The sequence below is a fragment of the Aulonocara sp. 'chitande type north' Nkhata Bay genome, linkage group LG10 (genome assembly GCF_057382095.1).
Source record: "Aulonocara sp. 'chitande type north' Nkhata Bay isolate Kocher_YH1m ecotype deep benthic linkage group LG10, A_spYH_male_GT1.1, whole genome shotgun sequence".
NCBI lineage: Eukaryota > Metazoa > Chordata > Actinopteri > Cichliformes > Cichlidae > Aulonocara > Aulonocara sp. 'chitande type north' Nkhata Bay.
In genome coordinates, this window is record NC_141353.1 from 5,678,656 (window position 1) to 5,692,758 (window position 14,103).

Below are 14,103 nucleotides of genomic sequence, written 5' to 3' on the forward strand. Positions count from 1 at the left end.
TCCTCTGCTGACCCCAGTAGGCACCCCCATACTCCGCGACCCGCCAGGGAAAGGGTGGACCTTCTGCCGAGTAGCTGGCATACCAAAATTACTGCATGAACACACTGAAAACCAGGAGCTGACCAAAGAACCCAGAACAACTTCTAAAGAATTGCAGGCCTCACTTGAATGATTGTTGAATCATGATCCAACAATCAAAAGAAACCATGTAAAAATGTCATCCATGGGAGAGTTCCTAGGAGAAAACCACTGATGACCCAAAACAACATCTTGATTATTCACAAGATTTTTGGGACAATATTCTGTGAAAATGTCAAGACATGAAGCTGAACTTCTTGGAAGATGTGCGTCCTGTTATATCTGGTGTAAAACTAATTTCAGATGACCTCTAATTTTCTCCTTATAAATCTTAGAAATATGTTATCTGATTAGGATATGTCATTCAGTGTGCATACTAAATATGTGGGGCTGCTTTATCCTATTTGCACAATACCTCTAAAATTACAATTACCTTGTCTGAAAAACTAGTTCATGTATTTATTATTTGTAGGCTACTGACAACAACAACAACAACTACTACTAGCTTCTCTTCAGTGCCTCCCCATTAAATTCAGAATCAAATATAAAATCCTTCTCCTCAGGCCCCATCTTATCTTAAAGCCCCTACAGCACTGTATCACCCCAGTAGAGCACTCAGACTGTAGGCTTAGTTGTGGTCCCTAGGATAGTTAAAAGTAGAATGGAAGGCAGAGCCTTCAGCTTTCAGCCCCCTCTTCAGTGGAACTAGGTCCCAGCTTGGATTTGGTGGCGCTGTCACTTGGTGTTCGCTCGCTCTGCGGTAGAGTATCACTTCCTGTTCCTGCTCAAACACAGTGGTGTTTCTGAGTAGCTTATTTGCTTAGTAATTTAATTAACAACTTTTAAATACATTCTTCTTTCATAGTATAATCTTCACGTGCTTCATCCGAAGCACACTTTCTGTGTACTCACTACCTAATTTATAGCCAAAGTATTCACTCACTGTCTCTGTACTGTTTCGCTAGCTTAGCTTAGCTCGTAGCCGACTCGTTAGCACCATGGCTACTTCACCTGTCCCTCCTGCACTTTCTTGCTCATTGTGTCAGATGTTTAGTTACTCCTCGGCCTCCTTTAGCAGTAATGATATCTGTAACAAATGTAGCATATTTGCAGCGCTGGAGGCCAGGATTACTGAATTGGAGACTCGGCTTCGCACCCTTCATTCACCCATAGCTAGCCAGGCCCCTGTAGCTGGTGCAGCCGAAGATAGCGTAGGCCCCGCTAGCTGTTCCCCGGCAGACCCCAAGCAGCTGGGGAAAGAGGGCGGCTGGGTCACGGTGAGGAGGAAGCATAGTCCTAAACAGAAGCCCCAGGTACACCACCAACCCGTTCATGTGTCTAACCGTTTTTCCCCACTCGGCGACACACCCGCCGGGGGTCAAACTCTGGTAATTGGTGATTCTGTTCTCAGACATGTGAAGCTAGAGACACCGGCAACCATAGTCAATTGTCTTCCAGGGGCCAGAGCAGGCGACATTGAAGGAAATTTAAAACTGCTGGCTAAGGGTAAACGTAAATTCAGTAAGATCATAATTCACGTCGGCAGTAATGACACCCGGTTACGCCAATCGGAGGTCACTAAAATCAATATTGAATCGGTGTGCAACTTTGCCAAAACAATGTCGGACTCTGTAGTTTTCTCTGGTCCCCTCCCCAATCAGACCAGGAGTGACATGTTTAGCCGCATGTTCTCCTTAAATTGCTGTCTGTCTGAGTGGTGTCCCAGAAACGATGTGGGCTTCATAGATAATTGGCAAACCTTCTGGAGGAAACCTGGTCTTGTTAGGAGAGACGGCATCCATCCCACTTTGGATGGAGCAGCTCTCATTTCTAGAAATATGGACAAATTTATTAAACCCCGCCAAAATATGACTATCCAGAGTTGGGACCAGGAAGCAGAGTTGCAGTCTTACACGCCTCTCTGCAGCTTCTCTCCTCCTGCTACCCCCCAAAAACCCATCTCCATAGAGACTGTGTCAGCTCCCAAACAGACAAAAAACAAACTAAAAACCATCAACAAACAACTTAAACATAAACAATTACAAAGAAAGAACAATACAGTATCCACATCTGAACCAAAGAGTAAAACAGTGAAATGTGGATTATTAAATATTAGGTCTCTCTCCTCCAAGTCTCTGTTAGTACATGACTTAATAATTGATCAACAAATTGATTTACTCTGCCTTACAGAAACCTGGTTGCAGCAGGATGATTATGTTAGTTTAAATGAATCAACACCCCCGAGTCATTCTAACTACCAGAAATCTCGAAGCACAGGCCGAGGGGGCGGTGTGGCAGCAATTTTTCACACCAGCCTATTAATTAATGAAAGACCAAGACAGACTTTTAATTCATTTGAAAGCCTGATGCTTAGCCTCGTCCACCCCAGCTGTAAAACTCAGAAACCAGTCTTACTTGTTATCATCTATCGTCCACCTGGGCCTTACACAGAGTTTCTGTCTGATTTCTCAGACTTTTTATCTGATTTAGTTCTCAGCTCAGATAAAATAATTATTGTGGGTGATTTTAGCATCCATGTAGATGCTAAAAATGACAGCCTCAACATGGCATTTAATCTGTTATTAGACTCAATTGGTTTCTCTCAAAATGTAAAAGAACCCACCCACCACTTTAATCACACTCTAGATCTTGTTTTAACATATGGCATAGAAACTGAACATTTAACAGTGTTTCCTGAAAACCCTCTCCTGTCTGATCATTTCCTGATAACATTTACATTTACAATAATTGATTACACAGCAGTGGAGAGAAGACTTTATCACAGTAGATGTCTTTCTGAAAGCGCTGTAACTAAGTTTAAGAATATAATCCACCCACTGTTATCATCTTCAATGCCCTGTACCAACATAGAGCAGAGCAGCTATCTGAACGCTACCCCAACAGAAGTCGATTATCTTGTTAATAATTTCACCTCCTCACTACGTACGACTCTGGATACTGTAGCTCCTGTGAAAACTAAGGTCTCTAATCAGAAGTACCTGACTCCGTGGTATAATTCTCAAACACGTACCCTAAAGCAGATGACTCGTAATCTGGAGAGGAAATTGCGTGTCACAAATTTAGAGGATCATCATTTAGCCCGGAGAAATAGTTTGCTGCTTTATAAGAAAGCCCTCCGCAAAGCCAGAACATCTTACTATTCATCACTGATTGAAGAAAATAAGAACAACCCCAGGTTTCTCTTCAGCACTGTAGCCAGACTGACAAAAAGTCAGAGCTCTTTTGAGCCAACAATCCCTTTAACGTTAACGACTTCATGAACTTCTTCACAAATAAAATTTTTATCATTAGAGAAAAAATTACCAGTAATCATCCCACAGATGTAATATTATCTGCAGCTACTCTTAGTACCATCGATGTTAAGTTAGACTCTTTTTCTCTAATTGATCTTTCTGAGTTAACTTCAATAATTACTTCCTCCAAGCCATCAACGTGTCTTTTAGACCCCATTCCTACAAAACTGCTCAAAGAAGTCCTGCCATTAATTAATTCTTCGATCTTAAATATGATCAACCTATCTCTAATGATCGGCTATGTACCACAGGCCTTCAAGCTAGCTGTAGTTAAACCTTTACTCAAAAAGCCATCTCTAGACCCAGCAGTCTTAGCTAATTATAGGCCAATCTCCAACCTTCCTTTCATATCAAAAATCCTTGAAAGAGTAGTTGTCAAACAGCTAACAGATCATCTGCAGAGGAATGGTTTATTTGAAGAGTTTCAGTCAGGTTTCAGAGCTCATCACAGCACAGAAACAGCTTTAGTGAAGGTTACAAATGATCTTCTTATGGCCTCTGACAGTGGACTCATCTCTGTGCTTGTCCTGCTAGACCTTAGTGCAGCATTCGATACTGTCGACCATAATATCCTATTAGAGCGATTAGAACATGCTGTAGGTATTACAGGTACTGCACTGCAGTGGTTTGTATCATATCTATCTAATAGACTCCAGTTTGTTCATGTAAATGGAGAGTCCTCTTCACACACTGAGGTTAATTATGGAGTTCCACAGGGTTCAGTGCTAGGACCAATTCTGTTTACATTATACATGCTTCCCTTAGGCAGTATCATTAGAAGACATAGCATACATTTTCACTGCTATGCAGATGACACCCAGCTCTATCTGTCCATGAAGCCAGATAACACACACCAATTAGTTAAACTGCAGGAATGTCTTAAAGACAAAGACCTGGATGGCCGCTAACTTTCTGCTTCTTAATTCAGATAAAACTGAGGTTATTGTACTCGGCCCTGAAAAGCCTAGAAATATGGTATCTAACCAGATTCTTACTCTGGATGGCATTACCTTGGCCTCCAGTAACACTGTGAGGAACCTTGGAGTCATTTTTGACCAGGACATGTCCTTCAATGCACATATTAAACAAATATGTAAGACTGCGTTCTTCCATTTGCGCAACATCTCTAAAATTAGAAATATCCTGTCTCAGAGTGATGCTGAAAAACTAGTTCATGCATTTATTACTTCCAGGCTGGACTACTGTAATTCATTATTATCAGGATGTCCAAAAAACTCACTGAAAAGCCTTCAGCTAATCCAAAATGCTGCAGCAAGAGTACTGACAGGGACTAGAAAGAGAGAGCATATTTCTCCTGTTTTGGCTTCCCTTCATTGGCTTCCTGTTAAATCCAGAATTGAATTCAAAATCCTGCTCCTCACATACAAGGTCTTAAATAATCAGGCCCCATCTTATCTCAATGACCTTGTAGTACCATATCACCCTATTAGAGCACTTCGCTCTTGCTCTGCAGGCCTACTTGTTGTTCCTAGAGTATTTAAAAGTAGAATGGGAGGGAGAGCCTTCAGTTTTCAGGCCCCTCTTCTGTGGAACCAGCTTCCAGTTTGGATTTGGGAGACAGACACTATCTCTACTTTTAAGATTAGGCTTAAAACTTTCCTTTTTGCTAAAGCATATAGTTAGGGCTGGACCAGGTGACCCTGAATCCTCCCTTAGTTATGCTGCAATAGACGTAGGCTGCCGGGGATTCCCATGATGCACTGAGTTTTTCCTTTCCAGTCACCTTTCTCACTCACTATGTATTAACAGACCTCTCTGCATTGAATCATATCTGTTATTAACCTCTGTCTCTCTGCATGTCTTTTATCCTGTCTTCCTTCTCTCACCCCAACCGGTCGCAGCAGATGGCCCCGCCCCTCCCTGAGCCTGGTTCTGCCGGAGGTTTCTTCCTGTTAAAAGGGAGTTTTTCCTTCCCACTGTTGCCAAAGTGCTTGCTCATAGGGGGTCATATGATTATTGGGTTTTTCTCTGTATCTATGAAGCGCCTTGAGGCGACTTATGTTGTGATTTGGCGCTATATAAATAAAATTGAATTGAATTGAATTGAATTTGGATTTGTCCTTTTTGACAGAACCTATAGTTAGGTGACCCTGAAGCCACCCTTAGTTAGCTGCAATAGAGTTAGGCTGCTGGGGGCTTCCCATGATGCACTAAACATTTCTCCTCTTCTGAACTCTTTTCACTCACCACATGTTAGCATTAATTTCTGGCTGTCTTCCATAGTATGTTTATTGTCTTTCTCCCTTCATCACCGTCATCACTGGTCACAGCAGATGGCTGCTTCTCCCTGAGCCTGGTTCTGCCAGAGGTTTCTTCCTATTAAAAGGGAATTTTTGCTTCCCACTGTTGCCAAAGTGCTTGATCATATCACATTGAGGTGACTCTTGTTGTGATGTATATGAATAAAATTGAATTGAACTGAAAATTGAATTATTGAAGAACTTAGTTTAAATAAAGTATGAAATAATAAAAAAAGATTTTCAGTTATAATAGAGTTTTAACCCATACCAACCTTCATTGCTGAATTCTAGCAGTGGGCTTGCATGAAAGAACAAACATTTAAATCTTAGCACATGCTTAAGGAATTCAAACATGTGACCAAAGCTCCTTTGTGTGTGGTTGTGGGAATTTTGTGTCAGAATTGAGAACCACTTGAGCAAATCATCTATAGTAAAATAAAAGCAAAAGCAAAAATAAAGTAAAATAAAATCTTTCTTACATTTAGAGTACAAAACCCTGTCACAGTGTTCTTGTCACTCCCATGGAGTCAAATAGAAGTTTTGCACAATGTACAGCATGTACAGCCTGCCAGGGACAGAAACAAGCCATCTGGTGTGTTATTTGCAACAGTATCTTAGCAGTAGCTCTTGGGCTGAAGTGCAGTAAAAAATAGAATCTGAATGATAGAGGCTGAAAAAGCCACTGGTGATGGTTCACTTGTTTGAAGTGGTCTACAGCCAGTGTAGAAATACACACACACACACACACACACACACACACACACACACACACCGGCTGTTAGACCTGCTGTTGAGAACTGGAGGTCTGCTTTAGTCAGTGCCATTTGGGAGAATACATGCTTCCAGATGTCCTCTCTGTAATTACAGTTAGACTCAGTAAATGAGAGGTTGGATCTTGGGCTGGTCCAGGCTGAGACCCTCCCTGACTATTTAAGCTGCTTTCCAGCACTGTGCAGATTTTTATGGAAATTCTAGTCTCTGCAACCACATTTTCAAATAACATCAGCAGAGAAAGCAGAAAGACTTGAGGTAAGGTGGTAACAGCTTTCATCAGATGTCTTTGGATAATATACTTTGGTTAATGTTAATTCCATTTCTGATTTGTTACTCTAGAGGATTTCTTTTATTACTAAAGATTTATCAGAGTTATTGCTGTATTTTGTCACATGTAGTGAAGAACAGCAGTGAACATAAGCTTAAGGAAAGCAGTCATATATGAGGTAAAAAACAAACAACCAAACAAAAAAAAAGTCATCTTTTTTTCTTGCTTAGGTGTTCAAAATGTCAATCGCCCAGGCAGCGGCCAAGGCCATGCTATCTGATGCCCTGCTGCGGGATGACTCTGGGATACACCGTATCAGCCACCTGGAACTGGAGCTTCCTCTTGACAAGGTCATCAAGTTTGTGTCTGTGGGCCTTCCGCTGATGCTGGTGTGCATGGCATTTGCCCGTGAAATCTCCCTGGGTGAGCAACTGTTTTTTTTAATACTATGTCAGGACATTTGTTTTGTATTCCATTTGCTTTTGCCCTTAATTATACCCTCATGAATATTATAGGTCTTTTTTTCTCCATGCTCTTATTGGATTTTGTGGTCCTTGTTTTAGCAATGTTAATAGTCCTCCTTGTACACGAATCTTGTACTTTTTGTTCCTAAATGTCTTTTTAATCATTTGCATGTAGCTGAATTCATGATAAGGATGAGTCTCATACTTAGCGAAATAGACCTAATATTTCTAATATTACTAATATTTCTGCTGCTCTTCAAACTACCCCCCCCCCCCCCCCCCCCCCCCCTAATACGGTTCTTAACTTTTTTAATCTCTACAGATTTGCAGGTTCGATAAAACAGAGTTTTATCCCACATTCCCTCTTACAATAAATATACAAGGAAATTTAATATAAAGAACTGTAAAACAAAGATATTAATTACTCAGTCATGGAAGAGGAAAGATTTAAACATCTGTCATAAAAGGAGGATTGTAACGGCTGACTCCATTAAGACCCCCTCAAAGCCTCAACAGTACATGTTATGCAACATTGACAAGACATCATGAAATTACTGAAAACAAGAAATAACAAAGGGTTTAAAACTCCATTCAGCACTTTATTGTTTTTGCTGCCATTTCTTTTGCTGTCAGAGGGGAAAATAAAAAAATATATAATTTAAGTGGAACAAGCACACAGATACTATATCCCCGGCCATTCATAACAAAAAGAGCACAGCTGACAATCATAAATATACTTGGCAGGTCCACAAGTGTATTGCTGCAGAGACTGACTGTCTTGACCTTGAACTAAACGTCTTCTCTACAGAGCCGGTGTGCAATCAGCCTGATGCGCCTGATACTAATTGAAACAGGGGATGATTGAGAGGAGTGTTCACTAACGGTGGCAAGCTGTAATTACCAGCCAAAGTTTTTCTCTAGCAGCTCCCCTCTATTTAAGTCAAATGAGAGGATGTGTTGATTAACCAGAGGAGGAGATGGGGAGTGTGTGTGTAGGACATGACATGGTCCTGAGATTCACAGCTTATCTGCTGCATCTTGGCTGCTTATCTGCTGGCTTGTCAGTTTCACAACAGTGCCTGAGTGTACTGTTGTCTGGAGCCTGGTTTACTTGCACCTGTGCTCTTAGCCAAGAAGCCTTGTTTAAAGCACAAATGTGGAGGCGATCTCCCAATATTAAGTGAGGATTGAAAGGAGGTGATAGAAGCAGGGACAGAACTTTTTTCAACTCCCTCATTTTGTCAAATGGCTTGCACAGGTAGGGAACTGAAGGGGAAAATATTGTTACAAGACTTCATGAGAAGGCATGCTCTGTTGTTTTTGTTTATATATTTTTTTATTTAGGAATTATTTAGCAATATGTAAGAAGCTGCATGAAACCATAACTGGCATGGTTAGTACATAATAATAATAATTATAATAATGCTTTCACAGCATGTCTTTTATCCAGTCTTCCTTCTCTCTCCCCAACCGGTCGTGGCAGATGGCTGCTTCACCCTGAGCTTGGTTCTGCCGGAGGTTTATTCCTGTTAAAAGGGACTTTGTCTTTCCCACTGTCGCCAAAGTGCTTGCTCATACCTGGTTGAATGATTGTTGGGTTTTTCTCTGTATGCATTATTGTAGGGTCTGCCTTACAATATAAAGTATCTTGAGGTGACTGTTGTTGTGATTTGGCGCTGTATAAATAACACTGTATTGAACTGAATTGAAAAACTCCTGGTTTCTAATCCACCATGTGGCTGTGTGGAGCATGTTCTCCCCATGTCTGCTTGGGTTCTTAATTTTAGCACTTAACTAGGACTGAATAATTACAAAAATATGCACACCCATGAGATAAGTGGGCCATGCACTATATCGTGAGGTGGAGTGGTGAGAGAAATTATATCCTGGCAGTAGAGTAGTGGCAGCATATTTGTACTTATATTGAGCTGGCCAAATGTGGAGGGTGCAAGGATAAAACAGACTCTTTCTCTTGCAAAGCTGCAAGTAGGTGGGGCACACTTTGATGTCTTCTAACTCTAGCTCTCTGTTTAAGGGTGGAGCACCCTTGAGAAATGACAGATGGGTGTGGGTGGACAATATGTGGTAATATAAAGGTGAACTAAATATAAGGTGGGTGAGCACAAATTTGGAACACAGTCACCCAGAGTTTTTCTTTTTCTTTTAAATGCCATGTTGCCACTTGGAAACATATGATTTCCACAGAGATCTATTCCAGTGAAAGGGAAAGGGCATGCAGCACCTCAGATGTACAGCATGTGTCTAGCATTGGACTTTTAGGATGGAAAACTCTGTGTGTGTGTGTGTGTGTGTGTGTGTGTGTGTGTGTGTGTGTGTGTGTGTGTGTGTGTGTGTGTGTGTGTGTGTGTGTGTGTGCGAGAGAGAGAGAGAGAGAGAGAGAGAGAGATTGCTACTGTGCAGTGGCTTACAGGCATATTGACAAAACAGAATCAACTGATGTTGCATGAAGTAATTTTCCACATTTTCACATCAGGTTATAGATCAATATTTGTATATTCTGCAGGGCCTCAGATCAGCTGTTTTCCTCCCAGTAACTTCACTGTGAAGCAGGCCAGCTATATAGACACATACTGCTGGGACTCTCTCATGCATCATGAGTTTGACAGTGATGGGAACTTCGAGGAGCGCTCCCTCTGGGTACACAAAGTGAGTTCAAAGATTCTGATCAAGCACTCTTGAATGTTATTCCTGCCTAGAGTGGATGATAAACTGCTGAAACCCCTGCAAAATTTCAGTCAAAAATGTCAGTGTACCACATTTCTGAGTTAAGGATTGATTTAGTTTAGTTTTTTCTAAAAACCCTTTACAAATCATTCATGCTTCTTCATTTGTAATACTGACTTATTAATAAAAGATCAGTAGTGAGACTGGCTGTTTTTTTGTTTCATCTATATGATTGGGTGTTTCTTCTCCATTTATTCCTAATTTCTGTTGTCATTGTCTGTCCAGATGTTCCCTTACTCTCTTCTGGCCATGGCCGTGCTGATGTACCTCCCAGCTCTACTCTGGCGCCAGCTTGTCATGCCCACACTGGGATCAGACCTGCTCTTCATAATTGATGAACTAGACAAGTCCTACAACCGCTCAGTCCGAATGGCCCAAAACATTCTGGATATGCGCCAGAACACTAAGAACCCGCTGACGTTTCAGGCTGAGTTGCAGCGGTAAGGGACTTATGATTGTTAGTTTGTAAACACAAGTGTTCATACGCTTTGAGTAGCTTCAGCGTATGAATATTGATTCACTCACATGTCTAGTTGCATAAATCTCCAAGGACTCATGTGATAAAACTAGGTCATTGCAGCAGCAGTAAAAAGTATCTATCATTCAGAGGATACAAAAGTGATGCTCTTCTGTCTCTTGATAAACTAGGAAAGCTAAGAGCGATCGCTTCCTCTCCCACAGCAACTACCCTTGTTATACCCTTAAGCAAAGCGCTTAGCTACCAACAGTCTCAGTACTGTTGGTATTGTGGTCAGGAACTCCTAGGAGCCAAAAGTAGAACATTGTGGTTGTGTTGGGTGGCTCCCAGCTGTGTGTATTTGTAGCAGTACGACTATGGTTATAATGCTGAGTTTGTTCTTGTGTCATTGCAGGGCCAAAAAGAAGCGGTACTTTGAGTACCCCCTTCTGGAGAGACACATGCAGTGCAAACAAAACTCGTACTTTCTTGTTAGCATGCTTTTCTTGCGGGGCTTCCTCCTCCTGATCTTCATGACTGCTGCCTGCCTGTACCTGGCCTACTTCCATCTGTCTGCCTTCCTGCAGGATGAGTTTAGCTGCTTTGTACGCACAGGGATGCTGCGAGATCAGAACTGGATCCCTGAATTGGTTCAGTGTAAAATGATTGGCCAGTTAGTCTTTCAGGTGATAAGTGTTGCTAATGGTGCCATCTATATCCTATTGGCACCTATCGTCCTCTTCAGCCTCCTTCGACTCTTTGTTTGGGATACCACCTTCATTTCTATCTATGAGGTCCTCCCAGCGCTGGACCTCATCAACAGACGACGGCTAGGTTGCCCACTGAACGACCTCAATGTCCTCTTGCTCTTCTTACGTGCCAATATAGCTCACTTGAAGTCCTATGGGCAGGTGAGGGCTTTGTGTTCTCTGGCACCCCCACAGGTGGGAAACACCACAGCACAACAAGGTTTACATGCAATGCTGACCCAAGAGGAAATAGAGGAGCGTGAAGAGGCAGCAAAGGAGCTTGCTGAGGAAGTTGGGGAGGCCAGGGAGGAAGGGAAACTCAACTTAGTGGACATCATGACTATTCTGGGAGCAGCACAGGGAAGAGTGGTGAACTGCAATGAGAAGAGGCCTCTGGTGGAGGAGAACATGAGTCTCGGTACCGTAACACTTATCTACACACTCAAACGCCTTCTGCTAGTGGCTATTTTTGTTTACGTCATTTGGGATGTACAGAAAATCATTAAGTGACCTACAGACGCAGGTTCTAAAAAGGGAATAACAAATGTTTTACATATATAGTAGGGTGGCTTTCACAGTGCTCATTGCATAGAAATGAAGGTCATGTCCAACAGGACTTTAAGGAAGCAGTTTGATAAGCAGTGGCAACTAAAGAATCCAAGTCACAATATTTTTTCTGTGTGGTTTTAAACTGCACTGGTTTTTGTCTTCCTGTATGTAACCACAGCAGAGCACCTACGTTTCTAAAAGAGTCTTTTCAAAACACTGGCTTATGCTTACATCAATAGATACGTTGATAGATAGGTAGTTATAGAGTTGTGGTACTTCCTAGTCCTACTGAATTTCCTGGAGGAACCCACCCGAGGGATTAATAAAGTTTCATCTAATCTCTCTAACTGCCCTCTCCGTCTCTTTACAGAGCCAAACCACCAGGGGTACCATGAGTTGAAGGAGACTGCACCATTTAGTCATTACTAGGCCTCCTATGGACTTAATCAATATGATAACATGGGGGAATAAGAAAGGGAAGGGGTGGGCTGAAAACAAAACAAAACAAAAACATTTTTTGAGTTATAATGCAAAAAGTTCTGGCTGTAAATGTCAATGGAGCAGGATTTGTCAGTTTTCTACAATATCTGCCACTGAATTTCTTTGTGTCTCAGTATAGGCGACTAAATTACTAAAGGACAGTGTGCAAGAGAACACTCTTTGACAACATGACATTTGTCAGAAATCAGAATTCCATAAATATACAGTCCATACTGTACACTCCTGATTTCCATCAAGACACAAAAGAACATATTCAGTGGCAGCTATGGGTGCTATTCATTTTCCGCAACTTCCATTGCATAATTTTATACAAGGTGAGGGTATTGAATATTTTATTTGATGTATTCCTGTCTTTTATCCTTTGTTTTCTGTGAATTACAGACACTTGTATTCTATATATTTCCAAATAAATAAATACCGTTTTTATTTAGTTGTGTGTTTTTTTAATCAGAATGAAACCACACGAAGTTGCAGTTTTTGTATTTTACATTTATCGAAGAGCTTCTACTCTACTACATCAAAGTCCTACTGAGCTCTTTATTAAAGGCTGACTGAGAGCCACTCATTTTAAAAGTGATTTTATTTGTATTTCACACAATTCTGTTCTTTCTTAATGCACAAATAACAGAGATTTGTAAGTAATAGTAAACACACACAAATTAATTACACTGAGGTCCAAGCCAATTCATATGAAATGGAAATCGTAACGTATAAAATTACCAAAATGTAATTAGATTCTAGACTTTACATTATTTATTATTGCACCAGTTCTTACAGGCATCACACAATACTCGTATACTTGTGTTATGTTCTTAGGTAAATTGAACATTCCAAGAAACGTGGCCCCCCCTCTCCAACACCACCCAAGAAAGAGCCAAAACTGTAGCAATCTCTCTCTTTTGAAATGCTATTTAGTCAATTATTTATCTCTAAAGGTCCCTAAGCTTCCCTACCAAACAAAAGTCAACCAAAAAACAATTTGCTTTTCTAATGTTTTTCTACTTTGAAAAACAGGAGAAAACTGAGTTCAACAGAAAAAGCTTCTCACTCCTACAAGACTGCTGCAGTAGACAATAAATATATACATTGAAAGGGTTACAAATGACCTATTTCACAAAGCTATTTACAGTTATTTACAATGGAATACTCATATTTTGTATTTTAAATACGCCGGTACATGTATTCCTTTACTCCCCAACACTGATCAAGACACACCCATGTCCCACCTGAGATAGAGGAGAGAGAGGAATCACACACACATATATGACCCAGATGTTCCTGGGTCATAACAACTTCTTTAGAATGAGATGGTGGAGTAATTGTACAGAAAAACTTTCAGTGTTTCAACAAAGCAAGTAGTTTACCCAGAGTTGTCTTTGAGTATCATTATCTGTGTGCTTCTGAGCAACCAAAAGACCCACAAGAAGAGTTGTGTCACCTTGACCGACTGTTCTATAAGACAAACCCAGAATTACTGCTGAGGTGAATTTTCCACAGATTAAAGAATGCAATTATTTTGATATAGTCAAAGACAAAAGCAGGGAGGTTGTTGGGTGGATAATGGAGACCATGGGTTCAAAGGAATGCAATGCAGATCTGAGACTTATAATGAACAAGCTCCCATTTTGGAAGTCCAATTATAAACAGTGTGTTTCAGGATTTGGGATGACTGCAGAATGTAATGTTTTTCTTCCTGTTCTTTGAAGCAGAAAGTCATGGATCACAGAGCACTTTCAGTCAAGACACTTTTCAGCTTTCATATATTCTGGCTGGATAGGCTTTCTGACTTTAAATAAAATATGCCACTTGTACTGGATACCAGGTTTCTGTATGCTAATTCCACAGGTCTCGTTTAACCATTGCACTTCATAGCACTTATCTTCCTCTAAGAGATCTAGAAACACTTATTCATGCCTTCATCACCTCTAGACTGGAATACTGCA

General features: G+C 40.9%; 1 protein-coding gene across 3 annotated transcripts; it reads left to right on the forward strand.

The window, feature by feature from the left end:
- Positions 1-645: 645 nt before the first annotated feature.
- LOC147320083 (pannexin-3-like) lies at positions 646-12,580 on the forward strand. 3 transcript variants are annotated; one of them, XM_086307909.1, is made up of 6 exons: positions 6,492-6,682; positions 6,926-7,118; positions 9,684-9,826; positions 10,130-10,344; positions 10,777-11,528; positions 12,030-12,580. In XM_086307909.1, exons 2-6 carry the CDS (start codon positions 6,935-6,937, stop codon positions 12,086-12,088), a joined length of 1,353 nt encoding a protein of 450 aa, XP_086164035.1. In that variant the 5' UTR covers positions 6,492-6,682; positions 6,926-6,934; the 3' UTR covers positions 12,089-12,580. The 3 variants fall into 3 exon arrangements, with proteins under 3 accessions (XP_086164033.1, XP_086164035.1, XP_086164032.1); XM_086307907.1 differs by lacking the exon at positions 6,492-6,682 and adding an exon at positions 646-838 and having other exon boundaries at positions 10,777-12,580; XM_086307906.1 differs by having other exon boundaries at positions 10,777-12,580.
- The last annotated feature ends 1,523 nt before the right edge of the window (positions 12,581-14,103 follow it).

Excerpts from the sequence above, each read along its gene's own strand:
- LOC147320083 (XM_086307907.1), top strand. The coding sequence starts at position 6,935 with ATGTCAATCGCCCAGGCAGCGGCCAAGGCCATGCTATCTGATGCCCTG. Across the intron at positions 7,119-9,683 it reads TGCCCGTGAAATCTCCCTGG|GGCCTCAGATCAGCTGTTTT; the intron begins GTGAGCAACTGT and ends TATATTCTGCAG. Across the intron at positions 10,345-10,776 it reads TTTCAGGCTGAGTTGCAGCG|GGCCAAAAAGAAGCGGTACT; the intron begins GTAAGGGACTTA and ends GTGTCATTGCAG.